Source organism: Peromyscus californicus, unplaced genomic scaffold (assembly GCF_007827085.1).
Source record: "Peromyscus californicus insignis strain IS unplaced genomic scaffold, ASM782708v3 Scaffold_11__1_contigs__length_118956290, whole genome shotgun sequence".
Lineage (NCBI taxonomy): Eukaryota > Metazoa > Chordata > Mammalia > Rodentia > Cricetidae > Peromyscus > Peromyscus californicus.
In genome coordinates, this window is record NW_026294402.1 from 105,870,808 (window position 1) to 105,898,268 (window position 27,461).

At 44.8% G+C, this 27,461-nt stretch overlaps 1 protein-coding gene across 3 annotated transcripts in view; it reads right to left on the minus strand.

Annotated features, from left to right (window-relative positions):
* Window positions 1–958: 958 nt before the first annotated feature.
* Window positions 959–27,461, minus strand: part of Stac (SH3 and cysteine rich domain) — a 127,972-nt gene continuing 101,469 nt past the window's right edge. For all 3 annotated transcript variants that reach the window (XM_052722409.1, XM_052722400.1, XM_052722418.1), the window contains 4 exons: window positions 24,000–24,088; window positions 10,385–10,436; window positions 10,148–10,285; window positions 959–2,292 (listed from right to left, as the gene is read on the minus strand). In XM_052722409.1, the coding sequence (XP_052578369.1) occupies window positions 2,194–2,292; window positions 10,148–10,285; window positions 10,385–10,436; window positions 24,000–24,088 (378 nt within the window). In that variant the 3' untranslated portion in view covers window positions 959–2,193. The remainder of the gene's footprint in view (window positions 2,293–10,147; window positions 10,286–10,384; window positions 10,437–23,999; window positions 24,089–27,461) is intronic.

The window sequence follows — 27,461 nt, forward strand, 5'->3', positions numbered from 1 at the left end:
AGCCTGCGGTGGATATGAGATCAATGGGATGAGGACAAGACACATGTGTTTTATATCCCTTCCAGTCACTAGGTTGTCTTGACTAAATGGAAAATTGATTGGAGGCAGAAAGTGTCTGCACTGGGTGTTCAGTTTTATAAAAGGCAGTCATGTGATCCACCTTTGCTCCCAAAGGTTTTGAGTCTGTGAATCTGCTTTTATAAGCGGTATTAGATGAGGATGAAATGGGATGCTGGCTACAGAATGGGAGTAAGGATGCTGGATACAGGATGGGAGTAAGGATGCTGGATAAAGAATGGGAGTAAGGATGCTGGCTACAGAATGGGAGTAAGGATGCTGGATACAGGATGGGAGTAAGGATGCTGGCTACAGAATGGGAGTAAGGATGCTGGATACAGGATGGGAGTAAGGATGCTGGATACAGGATGGGAGTAAGGATGCTGGATACAGGATGGGAGTAAGGATGCTGGATACAGAATGGGAGTAAGGATGCTGGCTACAGAATGGGAGTAAGGCATCCAGGCTACTGTGAGACCAGCTGCTGCCATAGCTCAGCTCCCGACTTCACTCTGAGCAGTAACAAAACCATTATCATTAAACAGACAAATGATACTTTGGTCTAGGGAATGAGGCTGACATGCCCTGGATGTAGCCATCTCAGTCTTCAAAACACAACAAAACAAAGCAAAACATTGGCTTTTGGGGTCTGGGATATAGATCAGTTGGTAGACTGACTGCCTAGCATGTGTGAAATTCTGGATTGAATCCCCAGCACTGCCTGCATGGGATGTGGTGGTACATTCCTGGAATCTCAACACTATGGAAGCAGGGGCAGAAAGATCAAAGTTCAAGGTCATCCTCAGCAATGCAGTGAGTTTGAGGCTAGCCTTGGCTAAAGATCCTTGCTCCAATAAACAAAGCAAATCATAAAACAAAGCAGAACCAAGTCCAAACCCAATGATTCTAATGATTTTATTGCTCAGTGGCAAAATAAATCAAAGCAACATTAATTTCAAAGTCACCGTGAATCACATTGAGACACGTCAGTGACTGCTAGGAAGCAAGTCTGAGAGCTGGAACCGGGCTTGGGAGGAAGGCATCGCAGTGTGTATGTTCTTGTAAACATCAGTACAGGTAGAGAGCAATTTCCCTAGGTGATGTGAGCTAAGCTCCAGCTTCCTCTGTGTGCAGAGAGACGAAGCATCACAGGTTCATTTCCACTTCACACCTGCCGGAGCTGAAAATGCTGCCCTAGAGAAGAATGGATTCTAAGTTGGCTACATTTATTCTAGGGTGTTTTTCTCAGGGGCTCCCCTGTCCCTGGTCCCCTGCACAGTGGACTCATCCTCCTCCACGGAGTCCTGCAGGCTGCACGAGGGAGGGAAGAGGTCATGCTCCTGATGTAGAGGGTATGAAATGAAAATGGAGACTCTCAGCTACTTCCCGTTCCCAGCCCCACCTGCTTGGGGAAAGAGCGCCCCTTCTGAAAGGGCTGTCTAGTCCCGATGCACAAGGACTCCTTCCCTGTCCTCACTCCCACTTCTTACTGCTACTTGCTTCTTTCTGGGCCTCTGACTTGGCTGCCACCTCTGTGAGTCACTGAAGTAGCAAGGACTCCCCGGCAAGCATCTGTAGGTAAGTCAGATCTCTGTGCTTGGTACGCGTCCGTTCAGCCCTGCCTAGGATGTGCTCCAAGGACTGAAGAGAATGAAAGAACAATCCTGCCAGCAGAGTCACAGACTGAGCAGGAGCTGGAGTGAGGTCTGGGATGTTGGCAACTGGGAGGTTGGCCTTCTTGATTCTCTGCAGGAGTTGTCATGTTGATTGGCCAGCATTGGGGGCAATAATCCGGAACCAGAGCAACACCTGGCTACTCAGATCCAAACTTTTCACTAGGACCACACCATGACCTGGAGCATACTCCAGCCTTGCACAGGTGGGCAGGGAGGGAGCTGAGTCCTGGGGCAGCCTTGGCTACAGCCCACTTACTGCCCCCAGCGGCCCTCAGCTCTGGGATGCTGCTCTCCGGCATCCTGGATGTGCTGTGCAGTGGGTCTGCTTCCAGATTGCTACCACAGTCTCAGCTATTCAAGTCTCCCTGTTTCCTGGGCACTTGTCAGTGCAGCTGCTCCTCTGGGTGGACACAGTGAGATCAGCAGAGCTGGCCTCCTGCACGCGGAGGGACTGCCACAGTCACACGTTTGCCAGTACATCCAGTGGGACGAGGCCTCTCTTCTTCCCGCTGAGGACTCTGATGAAGCCGTCCTGTTCTTCCTCAGAAGTCACACAGATCTGAGTGCCAGGGGAGAGAGAAGAAAGGCTTCAGTTCAGCAGGAACAAATGGGGACCTGCAGCGTAAGCTGCTGCTGACTGAGGGTACCGGAGGAAGGAGAGGTGGCTCAGGGAGGGGGAAGCCGGGGGTGGCAATGTGAGGAAATGCTCAAGAAAGCAACACACACAAACCTGGGTTTGGAACCAGGCCCAGATACAGAATCTTTTCCGGGCTCCAGCTTTTTGAGTAAGGATTAACAAAATGGTATTAAATACTGTGACTCCCTGAAGAGTCACCAGAAGGGGAGAAGGACAAAAATGTCTCATAGACCTGGCATGAAGCATGCGAGTTTTCAGTTTATTATGCTGAAGACCCAAAATAATAGCTGTCACTCACTGGTTCCTGCCCAGTGCTTGGAATTTTATATGTGAATTGGCTAACACCAGGAAGCCAAGAGACAATTTCATTAGTAGCTCCAGGCAAATAAACATGAGCATCTCTCATATTCCAGAGCAGGCACCTGTGTGAGACTTCAAAGGAGGCCATGAAAATCAATTCAGGTGCCCTTGTCACTCACTGTTTACAGGCCAGTGAAGGACAGAGAAGGGGATGGGACCAGATGTGTGCAGAGGTTCCTGGGGAGGGTAGTTCTTTTTTCCTCCCTTCATGAGCCACCTCCACAGTTGAAAATTATGCCTTAGTATGTATTTTCCAGACATAGCCTGAGGCATGACCCAAGAGCTACGTGGAAAGGGGCTGCTAAGAGTCTGAAAGACACCACAGTGGTCCAGGGAGGGAAGAAACCAGGCAAGAGCGTGACTCAGCTGGAGAGAAGTCACAGGAGTCTGGACACAGATGGCCCCACTTTGAGATAAGGAGTCTAGACTGACCTAGGACAAGAGATGCACAGAAGTTCAGTTGAGGCAGCACTACTTTCCTAAGGGGCTTACTAGGAAGGAGCTGGGAGTGTTTACAGCCCAGAGGTAGCAGCACCCCCCAGTAAATGGAACCTGGACGAGGTTTCAGCAGAGTCTAGAGCTGGATGTGTGACCCCTAGGTTCTGGAACATACACAGGGCTGGTATGTGAGCTGTGTTTCAGAAATCTGACTGCAAAGAGACTTAAATAACACCCTGGGAGGAGTTAATGTCAGAGAGTGTGCCACAAAGCCCAGATGTCTGTCATCTGTGAGACAGAAGTAGCTGGACAGACAGACAGACAGACAGAGTTCAGTGTGGTCAAGACAGAGGTGGATAGGTGAAGAGTAGAAGAGCAAGGTGGAGCTCACTGTCAAGGTCTGGAACATACTGGAAATAGAGGCCATGCTAAGCCCTGCTAGGCCCCTCAGCTCATGTTCTGACTTGTCTCGGTGGCTAGAACTGGGTCAGAGCCAAGCACTAAACAATCACGGACAGTAGAATGGGACCAATTTGGTCAGCTTAGAATCACCTGGGTCACACGGGATGTGGGTGGGTCACAAGACTAAGGCTCGACCCCGTGCACCATGGCTAAAGGGCAAATGTGACAGCTGGCAGATGTTAAAGGGTTTCCAGATGACAGCTGAAGGGGCCAGACTGACTGGAAATGGGATCTTCTTAATCCTCTTCTACCCCTTCCCACAGCCTTCGGTTCTCCTGCCGTCTGCTCTTTCCATACCTTCTTTCTCTTTCTAGCCAGAAGACTTCTCAAGGGCTGGCTATATTTTCTTCCTGCCCAGGCCAGCACAGTTACTGCGGGGGCAGACCTGGCCTGGGCACACGGTGTCAGCCTCTAAGGTGGAGATGGCACAGTGCATTCTGAGGAGGGACACCCTGCCCCTACACAATGCATGGCTCCAGCCATCTGGGCCAGCTATGACTTGACCCTTTTTAATACGGGGTGAGACTGTTTATGGTCTCCTAATTTTAGTACTGAATTTCTTTCCAAGTCTGTTTTCCAGAGCACAGACTCTTTGCTGGGTTGGAAACTCCTACTTTGGACTAAACTAAACGCACGTGTGTGTGTGTGTGTGTGTGTGTGTGTGTGTGTGTGTGTGTGTGTGTGTGTGTGTTGTGTGATGCTAAGACAGAACCTTGAGTATATTAGGTAGGAATTCTGTCCCCAGCTCCAGTGTAGACACATTCTAAAAATGTTATTTAAAAAAACAGAATGGGGACTGAGATGACTCAGTGATTGACAGTTCACACTGCTTTTGGTTCCTCCCCCGATTATCAGCCAACACAATCTCCTGTAACTCTAGCTCCAGGGATAGGATGCTCCCTTCTTTCTGGCTTCCATGAGTACGACACTCATGCACATACTAACACATGGATATACATAATTAAGAATAAAAGTCAAACCCTAAACCTTATAATAAAAACTGTAAGTTACCAGATTTGGCCAGTGTGCCAAAGTTTGCCATTCTGACGTATGTACAACTGTTAAAAATTATATTTTGCTGAAACTAAATAGAATTATACAGCCTAAATAAAATATGATATTAAACTATGCCTTCAAATGAAAGCTTGCTATGAAGCATGTCAAAGATTTAATGCTGATAATAACTTGATGGTTGAATTGTTTTGGTTGCTGTCTTCTTCTGTCTTTAAAAATATTATTTTCTCAATTTCCATATAATAAACAAATTTCAGCTTTATAATCTAAAAATAATTTTTGGTTTAATTTTTTTTTTTTTTGCAATAGCACAAGGAATCCATGAAAACATTTCTACAGTTACGACAGAACCATGAATGATGTTATAAAAATGTTTTAAAGGAATTTAAAGCTGATTAAGTAAGACTCTTCTTAAGTTTAAAAAAAAATGAAGAAAATTCATTCTGTCAAGGCAGACTCCTACGTGTTCATAATGGATAACTTAATTCCATCTGGAAACTAGCGCTCTGTGGATAAACAATGTAATAATTATGAAAGATTAACCTCAGAAACAGAAATGTGATTTAATAAAGAAGCATTGCATTTATTTTCAGAATCAATTTTCTATTTCTCTGTTAATGGCCACTTGTCTCTTTAAGTTTTTAGAGTGATAAATATCACACTGGCTATTTTCTGTCACCCACGGGGCACCTTACACTGTTCTTCACCATTGCAGAGGACATCCCCATTGAGACGTGCTCTGAGTTAGGACAGTGGGAAATGACTTTTGTTAAACACCCCTGGTGTCCAGGCACCATGCTGTCTCTATACAGGTGGCCACACTGAGCTCTCAGGTCTGCCTCAGGGAGACGCTGCTATAGTGATGTTTTTAGGTGACATTTAGAGGTGACTATCCAAACCACACAGAACACAGATCCATTTCTACCTGACTTTGGCATCAATGAGCTTCCTACTGTGCTACATTTCTTTTTTTTTTTTTTTTTGGTTCTTCGAGACAGGGTTTCTCTGTGTAGCTTTGCGCCTCTCCTGGAACTCACTTGGTAGCCCATGCTGGCCTCGAACTCACAGAGATCCGCCTGGCTCTGCCTCCCGAGTGCTGGGATTAAAGGCGTGCGCCACCACCGCCCGGCTACATTTCTTTAAGAGGCTTTTAAAGTTTTCACATATATTAATAATATAAGAAGTTAAAACAGATGTCAAGTTTGAGCTTTTTTATTTGTTATTATTATAACATCGATTTTTTTTTTGGAGTCAGGGTCTTACTATGTATGTTGCCTTGACTGACCTCGAACTTACTATGCAGACCAGGCTGGTCTTGAACTCATATTGGCCTGCTTTTGCTTTCTGAATGCTGGGATTAAAGGTGTGCTTCATCATGCCCACATTTAACAATAATTTTTTATTTTTTATTTTTTATGGTGTTTTGAGACAGGGTTTCTCTGTGTAGCTTTGGCACCTTTCCTGGAACTCACTCTGTAGCCCAGGCTGGCCTCGAACTCACAGAGATTCACCTGCCTCTGCTTCCCATGTGCTGGGATTAAAGATTAAAACCTAACTATCAGCATCCCCACCCCTTCCCTTATCCAAGTCCATGTCTTCAGTGAGCCAAGTTGAGTCGGGAGAAGTACATGTGTGTTGTGTGGGGTGTGAGGTGTGAGGTGTATTGTGTGTTGTGCGGGATATGTTGTGTGTTGTGTGGGGTGTGTTATGTGTTGTGTGGGATATGTTATGTGTGGTGTGTGGTGTGTTGTGTGTTGTGTGGGGTGTGCGTGGCATTTAGAGATGTGGCTACAGCATGGTGATAAAGTGTCCAAAGCTTGGAAGAGAGCAGGGTGCCCACCAGGGATCCAGCTTGTGTGAGCAAGGGTGGGAGGGTGGACCTGAGAGGAATGGGAAGTGGGTATGATCAGGGTGCATTGTATGAAATTCCCAAATAACTAATAAAAACATTATGCCGGGGGTGGGAATGTGCTCAGTAGAGTTGCTGACTTGGGAGTGGAGCCCTGTGTTTGTGTTTGAATTCTTGCCTGGCACTCACATGTGCCCCTAGTAAGGCACATAACCTCTGATGGAATCTGTTTCTTCTTTTGTAAAATAGAAACACTCCATGGTTAATCCACACAGTTCACAGGGCATGTGAAAAGAAAACGTAGGACCTAAATGTTATATACATCCGATGTTAAGTACCTTCCCTGTTTTATTCTTGGAGATGGGGTCTCTTTGTGAACCCGCAACGGGGTGATTTGGCCAGTCTTGCTAGCTGCTTTTCCCTGGGGGTCCCTTCTCCGCTTGGCTTCTGGGAGGGTGCTAAGGATCTGAACTCCTGCCCTCACACTTCCACAGTAAGTACTTTACCCCTGAGCTGGCCTCTCCCAGTTGCTTCTATTATATTTTGACTCCCACTGAAAGAGACCCTGCCTGTCTTTCCTGAGTCTCTCTGGCTTCTCTAAGGGCAGAAGGTTTGACACAACAAATGACTCAGGGACTCAGCACTGCCCAAGCCTAGGTCTGTTCTGCTGTGTTTCTTCCTGGACCTTTGGTTTGCCAAGGGCCACCCGGTGCCACTGTCTCCTGGACTTCGGGGTAGCCCATAGTGGTGGTGGTGGGGTGGCAGTGGTGAGGGCGAGGTGAGGTGCTGTGATAATTTGGTCACACCTGATCTCCTTACTGTTGTCCAAGGCTGAATACGGATGGCTGAGGGGCCTCTGCACCTGCGTCTCTGCTTTTTCATCTTTCAGAGCATTTTCTTTGAGAGCTGTCCTCATCTGGGCACAGCAGTGACTGGACTCTGATCTGTATTCTGTCTACAAGGTTATCACCACATCCTCCAAAGCCCTCCTTAGGAAAGTCTTATTGTTGACTACCCACTGTCATTGTGTGATTGTCTCCAATTCTCACCATTATGAGATTACTTTGAAGGTCAACATTCCTTGCCTAGCTTTTCTCCCTGTGCATAGATAATTTTCAGGACTTTATTGCAGAAAATGGAATTATAGTATGCACAGGGCTGAATAATTTCCATGCTCTTACTACATAGTCTGAAGTAACTATTCAAAAATGAGTGGACTGATGCACACTAGTATTTATAGAAAGCCAATTTCACTGACTCCATCTGCTACTGTTCTTAAGATATATTGGAAAACAATGCTCTGATTTATTGGTATATTATTTTATTTTTAAGAATTTTTATTTACTTGACTCTAAAAGAAATAGATAATAAATTTTTCCTAAAAGCCTTTTTTTCACATTGTAAATTAATTTTCTTTAGACTTTTAGGCATTCTATTGACTAGCCACAGTGAAAGGTGAATCATTACTTTGCATGCGACTTCTTTTTTTCTTTTTTTTTTTTTTTTAAATTAGAAAGCAAGCCCAGGGCATGTGTTCTATCACCGAGTTACCTTCCAAGCCTTTGCAATTTTGACAGAAGTTCTTGGTTGCTATGTAGTTCAGCCTGGCTTTGAACTCACTATTTATGCTGACCTTGAACTTGAGATTTTTTTTTTTTTTTTTTTTGCCTATGTTTCCTGGATGCTGGAATCTCATGGTGTAAACTACATGTCCGCTGTGAGGAAGTATTTGTCGATTTGATAATGTCATTTGGAGCCACATAATGGAAAAGAAAATGGTTGGTAAAGTTGAGTAAAACAGTATTTTAGAACAATAAATCAGTTATGATTAAAAAGTAATGACGGATGAATCATGTGTGTGTGTGTGTGTGTGTGTGTGTGTGTGTGTGTGTGTGTGAGACTTAGTAACTATCTTTGAAGATAACTCCCCAAAATGGGGGAGGAAATGGCTCAGTAGAGAGCACTGGCTGCTCTTACGAGTACTCAGGTTCCATCCCCAGTACCCCATGTCGACTCACAACTGTCTGTAATTCCAGATCCCAGGGGAGCCAACAATGCCTCATCTGGCCTTCACAGCACCTGGCATGCATGTAGGACACAGACATCTGTGCAGGCACAGTCTCCACATGCATAAAATAGAGTAATAAAATTAAATAGATGGTGTCCAGGATATGTTTGGGGCAACTGTATTGAACAGACGAGTATTAAATTATGAGCATGTTTCATTCTTTACTTTCTTGTAGACTGAGCCTTGTAATTTCCACATTTTCAACTAGAGATATTCATTGTCTTGAGAGTTGCTAGAATTACTGTATGTCAAGAATGCTGAAAGAGGCCAACTTCTGACTTCCTGAACAGAACATTGAAATCACCTATGAGACTGCATTGAGAAAGACAGGAGATTTCTAACTCTGGTTCCCCACATCCTCTTCTACCTTCTCCAGAACAGTCTTGGAAACTTGAGCATGTCATTTTGCCCTCAGTGAAGGTGAGGTACGTGACTTGAGAAGAAGTAAGTAGGGCTGAAGGACAGCCCCTCTGTGCTGGAAGAAGACACACAGAAGAACATGACAATGCTGAGCTGTGATGGTCCCATCTGTTTCTATCTACTCCAGAGCTGAGATAAGGAATCCAGGAGGAAGCAGCTTCAGGACATTACAGACGTAGAGGGCTCAGGAAAACCAACAACCTCACAGAGAACACTTCATTCAACATAGCACTGAGCAAAAAGGTATCAGGAACCAGTGGATGAGTACAGGGAGATGGCCAGTCTCTGCCTGAGATAGTTTTCAGTCTGTGTTTTGTTTCTGTCTTACATTATTATGTGATGTGTATGGACTTTAGGGACACACAGAGTCTTGGAGTCTTGATAAGGAGATCTGAGAGAGCTCTGTGTGATTGGAGCCAACACACCAAGTCCTGGAGCACAGTAGCACCCAATGACAAAGTTTTCCCATTACATATTGGTGGGTACAAGCCCAGAGTGAAAACTGGAGTAGCTGCTACCATCAGTGTCTTGTGATCCTCAGACCCAAGTGCAGGGATGAGATGCTCCCTTATGATACTGTGAAGTTATATATGCTTCTTCTCTGACAGATACCACTAAGTATCTGTGATTTGAATGAGAAATATCCCCTATGGGCTCACGTGTTTGAACATTTGGTCTCCAGTTCGTGGTACTGCTTAGGGGGAAGTTATGGAACCTTTAGGAGCTGGAGCCTTGTTGGAGGAAGTATGTCACCAGGGGCGGGCCTTGATGTTTTATAACTTATTCCCACTTCCTGTTCTCCTCTCTTCCTCTTCTCCCTTCCTCCCTCTCCCTCTCTCTCTCCCTTCTTCCTGTGTTTGAATGAAATGTGATCAGACAGCTCCCTGGCCCTGTTACCATGCTTTCAATTGCCTGTTACCATGCCTTCCCAGCCACTATGGACTCTAACATTCTGAAAATCTAAGCTCAATAAATCCTCTTCCCTCTAAATTACTTTTAGTTGTGGTATCCTATCACAACGGTAAAACCTAATTAAAACAGCGTGTTTCCCGGCCTTTGGTTTTGCATGTTGGATTCTACTGACCCCCACACCCTTGGCACAAGATCATCTTTTCTCATTTGTCCCAGCTTGTGTATGTGTGGTGGCACTTGTGTCCTTTGCTTACCTGGTTCTCTTTCAGTGTTATCTGTCCCTGGTCCTTGCAGCCGATGAAGGTTCTAACACACCTATAAATCCTCTCATGCTGCTCTACTCTCTGAACGAAGTTGGCTGGAAAGAAACCAACTCTGTCCCGAATCTTTCCCTGAAATGGAAGAGGAGGCATTCAGCGGCAAATGTAACATTTATTGTTACTGTCACCACCAAAGGATTCTTATTTCTTTTTAAAGACCGAAATACCTACTTTCCACCAGTCTTCATTGGAGTCTTCTAGAAGAGTAATCATGTCTCCCGGCCTAAAAATGAAGAATGGATGAGTTGGGTGGGGAAGTAAAATGAGGAAGGGAAAATATACTTTAATGTAAGATAGTTTTTCATCCACTCAAACTATCCTAAAATAAATAGAAATGAAACAAACACCATTTCACTGTCTCTTCCTTCCCAAGGAAAGGGAAAGCAAATACAATTTTTGTGCCTTATTGTTTTTAAATGGTGATTATCTTTACTTGTAGTACATGAAGATCATAGTCACATTTCACAAATGCCCAGATTCAATAAGTATGTTTTGCCCTGAGTCTTCCATCTTCTGTCTGTCCTACCAGATTTCCCCTTGCATCTATTTAGATATGGGCTGTATTTTGCTTTTATATTGTTTAGTACCTACATCTAAAGTCAGCCACTCTCTTTATTATTATCTTTATTTGTGAAGGTTAATTCACTGTCATCTTGACTGGATTAAAAAACACACAAGTGGGCTTGGGGAGACGGCTCAGTGGTTAGGAGCACTGGCTGATCTTCTGGCTTCAATTCCCAGTACCCACATGGCAGCTCACAACTGTCTATGATGTCAGGTCCAGGGGATCTAACACCCTCAGACAGACATGTCTATATATCTATATATCTATATATCTATGCAGGCAAAACACAATGCACATGAAATAAAAATAAATAAATTTAGAAAAAGGAACACATGGGACATTGGTATGGCAAGGTTTCATGTATGTTGACCAGGCTGGTCTCACACTTGGTATGTAGCTAAGGATGGTGAAAGGCTACATTTTCATGTTTGTCTCTTTATTGGCCAACACCGTTCCTAGGGCCACTCCAGACACAAGAGATGGAGTAGGAGGCCCACACCTGTGAGAGGTACTGCACTATCTCAAGCTAAGGAGCACAGATACAGGGAGGGAGGGACTTAGCGGTCAATGCAGCTGTGCACTGCAGAGCCAGCATCAGGGATCTTGTCCACTTTCGAATTTGCTCCTATACTTAGGAATTTATATTTTTTCTGAGTACAATTTTTATTTTTTAAGACCTGCTGCTCTTGTTCCAGCGCCTAAGAACGTCAAAATGCGTTTCTTCAAGAGTGCTTCCAGTACCACACAAATGAAAAGAAAGACTGCCAGGAGAGGACAAGCCCTGGGAAATTCCTGACAGGGAGCAGCAAGCCCAGGCAGGGAGAAAAGGTGACCAATAGCCAAAGAATGGCAGGCCACCGTGGCACAGCCTGGGCATCCGAAGATCATGAGGCTAAAGCTGGGGGGGGGGTTGCCTTGTTCAAGACAAGCCTGGGCTACAAAGTAAGTCCCAGGCCAGCCTGAGCTACACTGTAATATCAGTGCAGTACCTCTGCCTGGGTTGGACATGGTCCTAGGGGATGCGAGCCCAGGTCTGTATCCCCTCACCTTAAGTCCTTAGACATTGAACCATCTCCCAGTCCTTTTCTTCTCCCAAAGCCCATTGACCCATGACCTCTGCCTCTGTGGGAACAGCTGTGTTTTCCTTTCACAAAACTTACTTTTTTTCTACAATTCGTGTGAGTGCTTTAGGATTTAGAATCTCCCATGAAAGTGATGGATCATTAAAAGATTAAGAATGCAGGCAAAAGTCACAGTTCCTGCCCACTCTGTTACAGTAGCCCCACAGCAGTAAATACAACTGACATTTTGCCATTTCAACAGTCACAGCTGCCTGCTGATGCCACTGAAAGAGAGATGGCTGAAGAAAATCGCTCTTTCCCAGGTGAGGGATTTAATTAAGCACTGTGGATGAAAGTCATTGTAGAAAAATCTTCTAAGCTCCAACAGATTTTATTTAACCCCGTAACCTAAGAAACGGCACATCAGTATCAAATGCAGAGGCTTTGCTGATGGTTTGATAGAGGCTGTAAGCAGGGGATTGGAGCAGGAGACTAGGAAGGTGCCTTTCCTAAGGATAAGAGAGGAGGATGCTTGCATTAAATTTTGGTATCAGAGACAAGCTAGAGACACACTCTTTAAAGTGCTCAGAAGTGGGCAGTCCCAGAAAACCTATCCTGTGCTAACTAAACTATCTACCAGAAAAAGACACACACTGGAATATCAGCTATAATTTTATGTGAAATAACATATATACCCCTGACAGTGTGATGAGGATTCTGTCTTTACCAATAAAAGATCTTGACCAGGACCAAAAAAGTGCTTGGTAAGTGAAGAGTGTTACATTGATCCATTTATTCTTTGCTTTTTAAAAAACTCTCTTCCTCATTTAACAAATATCCACAGAAGGTAGATTCTGAAAGAGCCATCTTCCTAGACATCAGATACACATTGCAGAATAAAATCCTTGCTTAGAACTTAATTCCCATGCAGAGGATGAGTTATAAACAAGTAAACAGAGAACAAACCATTTAAAACAATGTAAGTGATCACACCTTGTCTTAAAGTCTATGATGGAAATAAACAGGATTTAGCAGTGAGGATAGGAGTGGATTCCTACAGAGGTGAGCCAAACTACCTGCTCTTCTCTCTTGCCCTCAAAGCCAAGACAACAACTTTCTATGTGTGACCCCTAAAGCTTGTGGGATCTTCTCTGTTCATATGCCTGTTTACACCAAGCAACGAAATTATCCTTTTCCATGGAACCTGAACTCTGTCTTTTATTTCCACACTGGGTGCCAGGAGGTAGATCTGGATGGACATGCAATGTTAGGGGCATTATAGTGATAGGGGACAGTCAGGGGCACCTTTAGATTTCATCCTATAGGAGCACCCCACACTTTGTATTAAGGGAGTCTGCACATTCACAGTGTAAGCAGCCCAGAAATACACCAATGGTTTGCTTGATCCGAATTAACCTTTAATCTAGATGCAATCTCAAAGGCCATTTGGAAGGAAGTGAGACCCCACCACCTTGGTGCATTCAGAAACTCCCGCCACTTGGAGAGGAGATGATAAGGAGAAAAACACCCAGGTCATAGTCTTACTGACAAGGCTGCTGAGCAGCTGGCTTGAGGGGCAAGACTAAACTCTGGGATGATGGTCTCTGTGTCCACTCCCAGTGTCTGGCCACAGTTGAAGTGGAAGCCATAGTTGAAGTGGAAGAACACTATTTAGGATTTTGATCCACTTTCTTTACCTGCTCTCTGGGTAAAGCACGATTTAAAGATTCTATCTCTGTCCCTGCTTATTGGATGATTCTCAGTGACAGGGGGCATAAGCTGCATTGGCATTCCAGTTACAGTAAGACCACGCTGTCGTATAGTCTGTTTTATTTAAACAGACATGTTGCCCCAGTTTTGAGGCTCCAGCTAGAGTTTGCTCAGTTCTCTTTATTAAGCACCCGATTAACTCCCTGCTCCAGCAACTTCCCTTCCTTGGGCTCTATTACTCCGACTTATTACGTTATAATGCTGATCTCTCACCCCAGGGCAGGTACCAGACAATGATAGGCAGTCCCAAAGTTCTGGAGCCTGGCAAAGAACAGAGAGCCCCAGGAAACCCCACGTCCTGGGGCACATGAGCTTGCTCTTGTCCTGACTCCTGAGTACAAACCCTGTACGGCCCTTCCTTGTAGCCCTTTGTTCACACTTGTCCATTTTCTTTTCAAACCTTCTCAACTTCTCTCTCTTCCTTCACGGTGCTCAGTGTGCTGCATCCCACCATCAAAAAACTAAAATACTGGGCTCTGCGGAGAGAGAGCCTTGCCCATCAGTCTGGGGTCAATAGAAGTCTAATGCTTGGAGTTTCCCTGAGGATGACCCCTGTCGACTGAAGCATATTGTGCACAGAGCTATGGATGATAACTACCTGAGCGTGGCTGGCTATGTGGAACCTCCTGGAAGCTATTATTGAAGATGGCTTGATGCTTTGTGGATGAGAGTTCCTAGAGGTAGTAGGTTGATCTAAGGCCCCACTGTCACTCTCTCCCCATGGCCTGTGTGGAGCAAAGGTTCTTAGGGGTGGAGACACTCTCATTCCCTAACGAAGCCACTCTTTGTGAGAATGCCCCTCCGTTGTTGGGCCAGCAGGAGGATTGGGGCCATCTTTGCCTTCTACTTGGAAGTTAGAAAAATGGTCTTCACTCCTCTATCTCTGCCTGAATAGCCAAAGGAGATTCTAGGACGTCAAGCTCCTATTTTCTGAGTGCTTATGACTTTCAGGTCTTGACTATGCACCAGGAACACAGAGATGGCAAGATTTCTCTAAGCCTCTGTTTCCTTGCCTCGAGGGTGAGTATAACAAGACAACCTCTGATGGTGCCTCTATTTTCCTTTCAGACAAACACTTCATCTTTCTACAAGTGAGATAAGGAGAGAAAGGGGCTTAGAGAAGCCGCCTCAGAACTTAGAATCCCACATGAAAGGGGTGGGCCATTGAAGGAGTAGGGAGGGAGACACTGGTTTTTATTTTTAAACACTAAATTGTATTAAGACTTACTCAAAATATTTAGGCATCCACAACAAGTGGTGGCCATCATTGCTGTTAAGCCGCAGTTACTGTCCTCAGGATGTTTGTAATCTCCAAAGCAGAAGTCTATAAACTGGGAGTTGACAGTGAGTGTCTTCCATGAATGAGAAGCAAATGCCAACAGAACCAGGGTGGAACTGGATCCAGGCAAAAATCTCAGGCACCTATGCCTCTGGTCCTCAGCTATGACAATGCTATTCCTTAAGTTTATATGTTATGCATAATAAATACATTATGAGATACAAGATACAGTTACTTTGCAAAGTTGTTCTGTGGATTGAGTGAGAAAACATGTGGAAGTCTTTGGCACTATGAAATTGCTAATTCTGTCCCAAGCCTATCATTTTCCACTTAAGAGTTAAGAAGATCTAGCGAGTGTGACTCTCTCTCTCTCTCTCTCTCTCTCTCTCTCTCTCTCTCTCTCTCTCTCTCTCTTTCTCTCTCTCTCTCTCTCTCAGATGTGGTCTTTCTATGTTTCCCAGACTGGCCTTGAACTTGCAATCTCTTGCCTTAGCCTCCAGTGCAGCTGGGGTTGCAGAGGCACGACACTGCCCTCATTCGTTTTGGTCAGGGACAACTGGTAATGAGATGTTTGCTTCCTTCAGTAGCCTCACACCCTGGTCTTCAGAATGATCCAGAACTTGGAAGGCTTCTGCCTCTCTTCATGTAGACCCAGTCTCTTTACATTCCTCCTGACCACAAAGTTATATTAAAGTTGGGCTTAGTAGTCGACCATCCAGGTGCCTCACTGCAGTGGTATTTTTGTAGGGCTAAACCCAGCAGATATCCTGGAGCTGGAACAATGCCTACTGCATGAGGTGGGCATGGCCGGGCACATTTGTGCACAAGTCAACAGAGAGAGAAATTTGACTACTTACATCAGGGTTTGGCTGCATGGCTAACTGCAGGATATCAAGCTGCCTCTAACACTACTCATGGCTTATCAAAATGCATGAGAGTCGCCCATATCACTCTGCAGGCATTTTGGACAGTTTTAATATTCTACATCCTAGCCTATTCATTAGACAAAGAGAAGTCCACACTGAGCTCCATCAACACCACCACTCAACCAAAACAGATGTCCTTGAAAGACCCAGCCAATGGGCAAAGCAAAGGGAACCAGCCAAATTACGATGTTCATCTGAGATTTACTGTTGAATTTCTTTCACCAGACTCATTTCTCAATCTTCATTAATCTGGTCCAGAATTGTTTACAGTCTGGGCACATAAGCAGACCATCAGGAACCCCTGGACTCTGCGATTTGATTTCCATCTTGAACCCGAGAGCCTGTTTGCATTTTCTTCCAGATTCTAGCAAGAGCATTCAGCTAAAGGACCATTCAGAAGATTCTGGGGAGCTGTTCCTGAACTGTTACGGATCACGCTCTCTAGAACCTAATTGGAAGAGGCATTTGAGCGAGAGGGAGGCTGCTAAACACATTAGTGACATTCAGGAAGGTCTGGGTTTCTTGACATAGTGCAGCCTCACAACATAATATGCATCGGAGACTTTCCTCAAATAGCCTTAATTGGATTTTGATGTCCTGGCGACTGTGAAGATTATTTTTAAATCAAATTGGTGCATTAGAATTACATTTAGTTTTAATTAAGTTGATGCATTTGCCAAGCAGTAATGTACTCATAGAATGGAAATGAGACACCAGGGGAGTCTTCTTCTGTCTCCTCTGTCTCCAGTGCTCCTCTTTTCTTATTTTACACAGGTGCACACAACTGGCAAGGTGAAGGACATTAGAGTGGACCCAAATGTGAATGCAGGTCTCTCGTACAGAACCAGGAAACTGCAGTGTGTGTGTGTGTGTGTGTGTGTGTGTGTGTGTGTGTGTGTGTGTGTGTGTGTGTGTGTATGTCAGAGGACAACCATGGGTGGTGTTCCTCGGGAACTGTCTACCTTAGTTTTGTCAAACAGGGTCTCTCACTGGCGTGGAGATCACTTGGTCAGCTGTCTGTACCTCCTCAGTGCTGGGATTGCAAATGCATCCTGCGTGCTCTGTTTTTGTTTATATGTGAGCATGGGGCCTTGAAATCATAACCTCATGCTCATGAGGCAAATACTTTATGGCCTGAACTGTCTCACCAGTTCTGCATTCTGGTCAAGTCTGCCATTGGCCAATGGCAATCATGATGGCTTTCAACTCTAGAATACAATCAGAATGCAGGTGAACATTTAACCATACAGATTTCTAGGCAGGATTTGACTTAGGGTGGAGGTCCATGTATCCCCAGGAATCTCTACTTCAATAACATTCTCCATGGGATTCTGATGGTTTACATCCAACGACTTTTAGTTTCAAACAGCTTTCTCTTCTAAAATACTGTTGGCTTGGACAACTTCACTTGTAAAGAACTGGAGTTCTTTACTAAAAGAACTCCAAGGAATGCTGGGAAAAATCATGGAGGACTTAGAAATAGACAAAATAATCAGGTCATTGTCTTCCTATTCAATGGCTTTGTTATTTTTTCTTTCATAAAAGTCATAGAAAACTTATAAGGATGCAATTATCACTGTCCATATAAATGCACAAAGAGGGTTGTGCCTGCCACAATCTAGTTGGGATACCCCATGAATTCTGGCTGTTCTTGCATTGAATTGTAAATTCCCACCAGTAGTCCCCATCACATGATGCACTGGGCTCCCTCTGAACCAGGTGCAGCATCTTACCAGTCCTCTCATGTATTAGTGAGTCAAAGAATAATTAGGATGTACGCTCACTGCATAATTGTATGAGAATCACAGTTTGAACTTCACTGTAAAATTTCTGTATCTAGAGCAATGCATCATGAGCACAGCCTGCAGATCACGGGCTCCCGGGCTCCCGGGTCAAACCTTGTCCTGATGGACTTATTGGAGAGTAATGTGTATGATGAACTTGGGATACGTTACTGCATTGTCTGAGCTCACTGTTCAACAACAAATCGAGGAGCGTAGATGATGGGTACAGGTGTGCCGGGATAGGAAGGAGCTTCCGACGTTCTACAGCACAGTGGGGTAACTGCGGTTGGCAACAGTTACCGTTGTGACACTTTTTATATTTAAAAATAGTCACTAGAGATGATTTCCAACATTCCCAGCACGGAAACAATAAATCTTTAGGGTGATAAGTGTGACAATTAGCCTGGTTCAATCAATATATACTATATGCATCGACTAAACTATCATATACTATCTTATAAATACATGCAATTATGTGTCAATGAAAAATAAAATTAGGACTGGGGAGAGAGCTCAGTTGGTCAGGAACTGAGCTTGGTTCCCAGAGATCATGTTAATAAAACAAAGCGGAGCATGGTGGTGCACGCTTGTAATCCTGATGCTGGCGGAGCAGAAACAAGCAGATTCTCAGGACTTGCTGGCTAGCCAGCCCAGCCTACTTGGTGAGTTCAGGCCAGAGTGAGACCTTGTTGCAAGAAACAGAACTGAACGTAAGGCAGGCAATTCCTAAGAAACGATACTCGAAGCTCTTCCCTGCCCTCCACATGTATATGTGCATACACCCATGTGTATCCACACACACTCACACTCCTGCGCACACAAGATGTTCACACACACATTAAAAAAATAAAAGTTACCTAGGTCCTCAGCTTTTTCAGAGAGGATCCTGATCAATATCCACATAGGGTGTTAAGAACAGGTTGGGGGCAGAGTCAGCGTGGTCAGCCTCCCCAGGCTCTGGCCCCAGCCTCTACTTTCTACCCATATTCTTAATGCTGCTCCTCCGACCCAGTTTCCCAGGGGATAGGGAACCACAGGTTGTGCCACTGGCAAAGAACCACCAGTTGGCATCATGGGCCGGACCTTCTCTGGGTTGGCATTGGGCCCCTACTTGGTGCTTCTTACCAGATATATCTAGTTCTGGAGCTTAAGTTTTTCCTCTTTTCATCCTTTACCCCAAAATCTCAGAAGCAGACTTCTGCAGGCTGAGTGCTGATGCTGTCTCCTTGTAGAGCCTTCCTTGAAGTCCCAAGACCATGTGGGTGGCCCTCTGGGGTGTGTGGTAGCACCAACAGTGTGCCCTGTCTAGCACCTCACACTGGATTGTAACTTCTGTGCTCTTCCCATGCCTCCCTGCACTATGACCCCCTGAGCTCAAACAAGGGACAGCTCCTTGAGAATACATCCTGGAAAAAGCCACATATAGGTTAAAGTCACTTTCAACTCAATGTCAGATTCAGAAGAGATGAATTCAGGCCATCTATCTCCAGGGGTCCTTGTGAATATTAGCCAACCAGACTCATGCTTGCTTGCTTTCATTCAGATACTAGCTAACTAACAAGACACATGCTTGCTTGCTCTCATTCAGACTCACCCACGAATGTCAGAGACTTGATGTTTCCAGGAGCCTGGTAATTCACAATTCTAAATCCTTATTTGGTGTTAAAGAGATGTGTTTTTCTCTGAAACTCTCTCTCTGTTTAGGCATTCTGTCATGCACAGTCATTAATTTATATCTTCCTTAGAATTTAATAATATTGAAAAAGCAATTCCTTCTTCTCCTGTCTTGGCTCCTAAGCCTGTCTCCATCACAAACCTGCCATTTCTTTTCTCCACCTGAAGAAAAATGGCCATTATCATATAAATCTGTTTGAAGAGAACTAATAAAAATGAAAATGACTTAGATGCGGAACGTCCAAGTGGATTCTTTAAAGTAGACACTACCTGGTCACTGGAATATGTATTTGAACCTTTCATTCTTTCATTTAGTCTCCATCTTTTACTTCTGACTTTCTAAATACTTTGTGTCAGTCATCTCCATCTCCTGGTGATTCGGGAAAGAACAACCTGGCAAAGTCATCCAGGTTATTTCTACTGATTAAGAACAAAGGGCGCCCTGTGTGAATAAGAAGAAATGAAGCCTTTTTTTTTTTTTTTTTTTTGGCAAACTTCTTATCCTTCCAGCTGTAGAGACACTGGGGCTGGTTACACTGTGAGTGCTGAAGGTCGAGTTTCCCCAGGGAGTTTACAGGGGAAGCAGATAGAACTAAACAACTCCCGAATTGTAGGAATACAAGCTGAGGAAAATTCTCTGAAAGAAATAATCCAGAGTCACTAGGAGAGGATGCCCCACTACCAAGGGATGCTGAGGTGGGTCTAAGAAAATGAAGAGAGTCAAGAGGTGGACAGGTGTGTGTGTGTGTGTGTGTGTGTGTGTGTGTGTGTGTGTGTGTGTATGTGTGCAGTGTATGTCTATGTGTGTGTGTGTATGTATGTGTGCAGTGTGTGTCTATGTGTGTGTGTCTATGTATGTGTGCAGTGTGTGTCTATGTGTGTGTGTGTGTGTGTGTGTGTGTGTGTGTGTGTGTGTGTGTGTGTGTGAGATGCAGCATCAATAGAATGACATAGATTACAGAAGGGAAAGATCCCCTGTCAAATGGGGCTGTGGTTCTTTTGTGAAGGGAAAATAGAACTGGAAATAAAACAGAATCCAGCAGGAATGAGGCTGCACAAGTTTTGAGTCTCCACAAGTAATGTTTTAAATGCAGAGACAACGGAGGTCACCTGGGCTTTGAAGCTAACCTGGGTGCCACGAGGCACCTTCTACACATTCAGGGGTAAAGACTCAGACAGCTTGTGTTGCTTCTCCGGACATGTGGCGTCATTTAACTGTATGGGTGACTTGCCTAGGGCTTAAACCCAGGCCAAGTGGTGCTACACTTCACATTCTTAATCATTCAGTGAATTCATGCTGTCTGTCCCTGACTGCCTTCCCCCTCTCCCTCCTTCCTCCCCCTCTCCCTCCTTCCTCCTTCCTCCCCCTCTCCCTCCTTCCTCTTTCCTCCCCCTCTCCCTCTCCCTCCTTCTCTCCATTCTGAAGATAAAGAATCTACCTTTGAAGCTCGTTGGAGTCGGCTACAGTGGCACATGCCTGTAATCCCAGCACCCATGGGCCAAGGCAGGAAGACTCTGATTTTGAGGCCAGCCTGGGCCACAGAGTAAGGCATGGTCTTAAAACAGCAACAACAAAAATAGAACAATACAAACAAAATACAACAATACATAACTGGAATACACTGGAATTAAAATGGTAAGGCTTCGACAGTGTATTGGATACTATCACCTTTTGTAATCACCTCATCCTAGAAGCCCAGACTTGATTGTCCTTATTTCTCATATGAGGGAGCTGAAGTTCATAGTTGGACTTTCTGCTCTGTTGTTGGATGAGAGCAGGGAGGTGGGGGGAGGGAACCCTTCCACATGACTCATCGGTTTAGATTCACCTATGAAAATGACGCTGTGACCTTGACCATCATCCATGCTCCAGCCATGGTGCACAGTAGGGGTCACAGAGTGGGAACACAGAGACCAGGCAGCATCCTGACAACAGTCTGGCGCACACTCGAGGGGATGGCTGTACTAGGTTTTAGACCAGTAAGTAGAGAACGAATATTGAGTACATTCTGGACATGAGGGTCAGGGAAGCCTCCCAGGCTGGCTAGAGGCCAGGGAACACAGACTTCATTCTCCATAGGGACAGAGCTTTGGGGAGGCAGTGACAGGGAGATGCCCTGATCCAGGAATTGCAGGAGGAAGGTAAGTTAACATGGAGGAACACGGAGGGGCCTGCACCACCGGTCTCAGAGATAAAGCTTTCCTGTTACCAGGTCGATCTCTAAGGCATTTGCTGAAGCCATGACTCATCTGCTCTGACTTTTGATGGCTGACTTGGAAATCTGGACCTTTTTTTGTCCCCCAAAATTCCTCATATGTTACTTCTTTGCTTTCTTTCCCAAGGAAGGTACCCAGAATGCTGCCCGGGGTAGGTATGCAGACAGATAAGAATAATATCTTATCAAATTGATTTTTCCCCTTATGGTTTGAGGAGGAAAAGATAATTTACAAAATCCCAACTCATTCAAGGAATTACACCCAGTCCTCTCAGTATTACCTTCAATATGCTAAGCAAGCTCCTGGCTTTTAAAAATGGGAACCTACAATGCCTTGGTTTAAAAAAAAAGTTAAGTAAATAAATAAATAAAAGTAAGTATGATTTATTGTTTCGATCTTGCAGCCTATAAAATGCAGTCATTTCATTCCTGGGAATGAATAGCTCTGCTTGCCTGCAAGCAGATTGTAAATGTTGGAGTCGTGACCAGACATCTTGGCTTTTAATGGCCTGCAACCAACAAAAAATAAACACACAGAATTACAACAGCCAGCACAAAGGCAGACACTCTTCAATGTCCCTGGTAACATTCAGTATTGCTCTGCAATTGCTGTTAAAAATCAGGAAAATTCAGAATACTAGCCTAACAAAGCTTTGGGGTCAGCACAATAGGGAGTTCTTTCATCTTAAATTTATTGGTGTGTGTACATGTGTCTGTAGGTACCCATGTGTGTGCATGGGTATGTTGCAGAGGCCAGAGGACAATTTTGTGTATTGTTCCTGAGGAACTATCCACCTTGATTTTTGAGGTAGAGCCTCTCACTGGCCTGGAACTTTCTGAGTAGATAAAGCTGGCTGGCCATGGAGTCCCAGAGGTCCATCCATTTCTGCCTCCCAAGCTCTGGGGCTACAAGCCTGTGGCACCACATCGCCTCCTCCTCCTCCTCTTCTTCCTCTAAGCAGGTTCTGGGGATTGAACTTAGGTCCTTGCGCTTGCAATGTGAGCACTTTGCCAACTGAGTCCTCTCCAGTACCCCACTGTAAGCTCTACACACCCGAGCGGCAATCTCCAGGAACTCAGTGTACGGCACAATCACCACTCTCGTCTCCATCAGCAGATAGTCCACTGTGGGCCATCTCCTGAAGGTCCCACAGCAGTCACGAGGCTAGAGAGGCCGTGACCCAGGGGTTTGGACTGTCTCTGATGAAACAGAGACCACCTGAAAATGCCCTATCTTCTCCCAGCGTTCTAGGACAAATCAGGCAACGCTCACACCCTGGAGAATGAGTTCATCCTGTCAAGTTTACCAAGTGAAGGAGAAAACTCAGAACCATTGTGGTATCGGTGTAGGGTGGAGAATAAAGTCAAAATCCACACAAAGAAACCAGACTGGAAGACCTTCGTACCAAGGCTGACATGAGCATACACACAGAAACTGAAAAAGTGAAAGCACGCCCCGTAAAAGGTGACAATCTGCCAGGCACAGGTTCTGTGGATCCTCCTCCCTCAGCTCTGCTTCATTACTTCCTTGAAAGTAGTGATTTGTTTGTTTGTTTTTTCCTTCTGCAACATATTCTCTCTGCCACTACGTGTTCCTGCCAATTTATTGTGTGGTGGCACAAGCCCCTGGGAATACCAGAGAATGCCCTTCAGACTCCAATCTTCACCCATAGCGGTACCGAGTGCCATCGTCTGAACAGAAAGGAGAAGCCGGGATGCAGACCCTGACACTGCTCTAAGAAGGCCCAAGCGTTCCATGGAGGCAGACTCAAGCAAAGCTGACCTGAGGCAGGAGATTGGCCCTGACAGTTGTAGTACGATTCCTCCATCAATGCTGACCTGGAATTACATAAACCTTTCGATTACCTATTAGACGCCACTGAATGTCAAGTACATTCAATGCTTAACCTTCATGGAAACTCTCACATCCTATGAGCCATGAACCAAAGAAATGCTTTTGCAAATAAATATTTTCTTCCAGGCCAGCATCCGCACCACCTTCAGACTAGTTATAGATGCACTCTCTGTGGCTTCCCCATAGACCAAATGAATGAGACGGTTGGGACAGAAACCACCACGTAGCTCACATGCTAGTCCTGCAGATGAATGGATGCCTAAAGACATCAGTTATGAGTCACTTTTCTAATGATTCCCATGGGATTATTAATGCTATTATTGTTGTTAGTGGTGGTAGTGTGTTTATGTGTGCATACGTGAGTATGTGTGCATATGTATGTGAGTATGTATATGTGCATGTATGTGTGCACATATGTGTGTGTAGTATATATGTGCATGTGTGCGTGCCACAGTATGCATGTGGAGGTCAGAGGACTACCCTTGGGAGTTAGTTCTTTCCTTTTATCACAGATTCTGGGGCTTGAACTCAGGTCAGAAGGCTTGCTCTTACTTGCTGGGTCACCTCACTGTCCCCACTTTTTTCCTTTTTACATAGAAAAGCACTACTTTAAAATTGTCTTTAATTCATTTAATTTTAAAAACTTTTTTTTTTACCTCATTTCCAAGTCTTCATTCTCTTGGGGTACAAATCTGTACAAGGCAACGTAGGTGTTCATCTGTAATGGGTCTTTGGAAAGAGGTCCCTGCCAGAGAAGATAAAAAAGATGGAGCAACATTGAGAGAGGAAGGAAAGGAAATGGACAGGAGACGTGACTGCCATCGAGTGTCCACGTGGAGCTCTCAGGAGTCAAAGCCAATGGCTGTCACTACAGCTTCTCTCACAACCTTAGCTTGCTATTGATTGATTGATTGAGACAGAGTCTCTCTTCATAGCCCCGGCTGTTGTGGAACTCATGTAGACCAGGCTGGCCCTGAACTCATAGAGACCTACCTGCCCCAGCCTCTCTAGTGCTGGGATTAAAGGTGTGTACCACCACACCAAGCTCCTTAGCTGACTTTGAATTTTGGAGTTATACTCCACTACAAGTTATTTGAAATGCTTGGAATGTGTCAGAAATAGTCATTTTCTTCAGGTGATTTTTTTCTTTGACATAGTTCTTCATGAAAAATGTCAGAAATAGGAATATTTTCTTTCTATTTTTTTTCCATTTCAAGTGTGTGTGTGTGTGTGTGTGTGTGTGTGTGTGTGTGTGTGTGTGTGTGTGTGTGTGTGTGTGTGATGCATATGTGGGGCTCACATGTATGGGTGCAGGCTTCCGTTAGAACTCATCCTAATCACTCTTCTCCCTATCCATTGGGGCAGGGTCTCCCAGTCAAACCCAGGGCTTGCAGATAGAGCAAGTTTCTCCCATCAGCTTGCTCTGCAGAGTCCCTGTTTCTATCTTCTGAGGCTGGAATTACAAGTGAGCCTCCATGCCTGCCTGGCTTTTATGGGGTGATAGGAATCTGAGCCCTGGTCCCCAGGACTGTGAGGTAAGAACTTCAACTACCAGAGCCATCTCCTCTCCCAAGTGAGAACTTTTTCTCTGAAAAAAAGAGAGACATATTAACAGGTTCAAAATAAATTTTGCTTCCCCAAATAGACTTTTATAAAAAGATTTATTCATTTGTTTATTTAACTGTATGTGTGTGTGCCTAAGTGGATGTATGTGCACCACATATATGCGGTTCCTGTGGAGGCCAGAAGGGGGCATCAGATCCTCTGGAGGTAGAGTTACAGATGGTTGTGAGACACCTCATATGGATGCTGGGAACTGAACTTGGGTCTTCTGGAAGTATGATGTGAGGGTAATTTTTATGTTAACTTGACACAAGCTAGAGCCATTGGAGAAGAAGGAGCCTCAATTGAGAAAATGCCTCTTTAAGATCCGGCTGTAGAGCATTTTCTTGATTAGTGATTGATGTGGGAGGACCCAACCCACTATGGGTGGTGCTATCCCTGGGCAAGTGGTCCTGGGTTCTACAAGAAAGTAGGCTAAGCAAGCCATGAGAAGCAAGCCTGTAAGCAGCATCCCTCCATAGCCTCTGCATCAGCTCCTGCCTCCAGGTTCCGGCCCCTCTGAGTTCCTGTCCTGACTTCCTTCCATGATGAACAGTAATGTGGAAGCACAGTAAGTCAAATCAACCCTTTCCTCTCCAAGTTGCTTTGGTCATGGTGTTTTATCATAGCAACAGGAACCCTAACTGGGACAGAATTGGTACCAGGATACTGAGGTATTGTGACAGACCTGACCATGTGTTTTTCGGAGGACTGTGGGAGGAATTTCAAACTTTGGACTGGAAAGACCATTGAGTGTTCAAAGCTTGGTGAGCTGTTCTGTGGGAGCTTGGAAGATAAGAATGTTGAGAGCGCTGCAGACAATGGCGGCCTGGCTTGTGAAGTTTCAGAGGCAAGTATGAAGGAGCCCTTTCATGACTATCAGGGCCATTTGCTATTTTGAGTTAAGAATCTGTGGTTCTTGTTAGCTGGGGCTGAAGAATCAGCTGGGATTAACAAGATACCAAGACCACTGACATAAAACCTTTGTTTTACTGGGACAATTGATGCTGGTTAGCTGGAGCTGAGAAATTTGTGGTGTTTAAGAAGAGACCAGCATCACTGAAGCGAAATCTTCTGGAAAGATTCAGAGTCAGCACATACACGCTGTGTTCCAGAGGCTGCCAAGGTGCTGGCAGTTGAACTTGGTAGCATAAGAATCACGCAGGTGGTGCTGGGTTTGAAGCTGTGAAGGGATCATGGAGAGCAGCTGAGGCTTGGCATTATGGCAGGGTTGAAGTCCCTGAAGAGAGCCCAGGAGAGAGGCTATTGGTGAAAGTGCAGCCAAGTTGCACAAGAGACCCCAGCATTTTGGAGATGCCATTACCATGGGATGGCCGACAGGTATGCAGTGCAGCCGGCCTGAGCCTAGGAGACAAGGTATGTGGGCTGCAGAGGGAGGAGCCAGAGAAGTGACCCAAGCCCTTTGGAGGAGTCCAAAAGATCATTAGTGAATCCCAGATGTTGGACGCTGAGTTATTTACACTGTTGGGGTTTGGTTTTGTTTTATTCAGATTGTGACTGTGCCCTGGTTCTTCCCTCTTGAAGTAAAACAGTATTTAGCTTAATTTTGATTTTTATAGGAGCCCACAGAAGAGATTTTGAACATTTAAAAGATATTTTAGATTTTTAAAGAGACTGAGCTTTTAAAACTTTTTATTGATTCTTTGTGAATTTCAGAGACTGAATATTTTAAAGGGAATGAACTTTTAATGTGTTTGAATTTGTAAAGCCTGTGGGACTTTTAAAGTTATTTATGTTTTTAATGTGAGATCTTTTTTTTTTTTTTTTTTTTTTTTGGTTTTTCGAGACAGGGTTTCTCTGTGTAGCTTTGCGCCTTTCCTGGAACTCGCTTTGGAGACCAGGCTGGCCTCGAACTCACAGAGATCCGCCTGGCTCTGCCTCCCGAGTGCTAGGATTAAAGGCGTGCGCCACCACCGCCCGGGGGTGAATAAAAAAGGAAAGAGTGTGGCTTAATGGTGATGTATTTGTGTTAAATTGACAAGGAGTGAGTTGTGCTAGCTAGTTTCATGTCAACTTGATACAAGCTAGAGTCATTGGAGAAGAGGTAGCCTCAATTCAGAAATGCCTCCATAAGATCAGGCTGTAGGCAAGCCTGTAGGATATTTACTCACTAGTGATTGACAGGGGAAGTCCTAGCCCATTGTGGATGGGCTACCCCTGGACAAATGGTTCTGGGTTCTATAAGAAAGCAGATTGAGCAAACCATGGAGTTTTATCACAGAAATAACAATCCTAACTAGGACAAGTAAGAGGTGCTTTCAGCCACAGAGCCATCTCTCTGGACCCCCAGCACTGACTTTTTATCAGTTGGTTGAAAGTTGTACATCAAAGAGCCCCTGTACATTCATGTGGCAATCAGTCCATTTGTGGTGAGGAAAACGCATAGATTTGGGCATGGGACTGGTAGCCTATGTCACAGAACCACAATCTACTGACTTGGAAATCTTGCAAATATGATAATAAAAGCTGCCAACTTTGATAGCTTACTGGCTGTC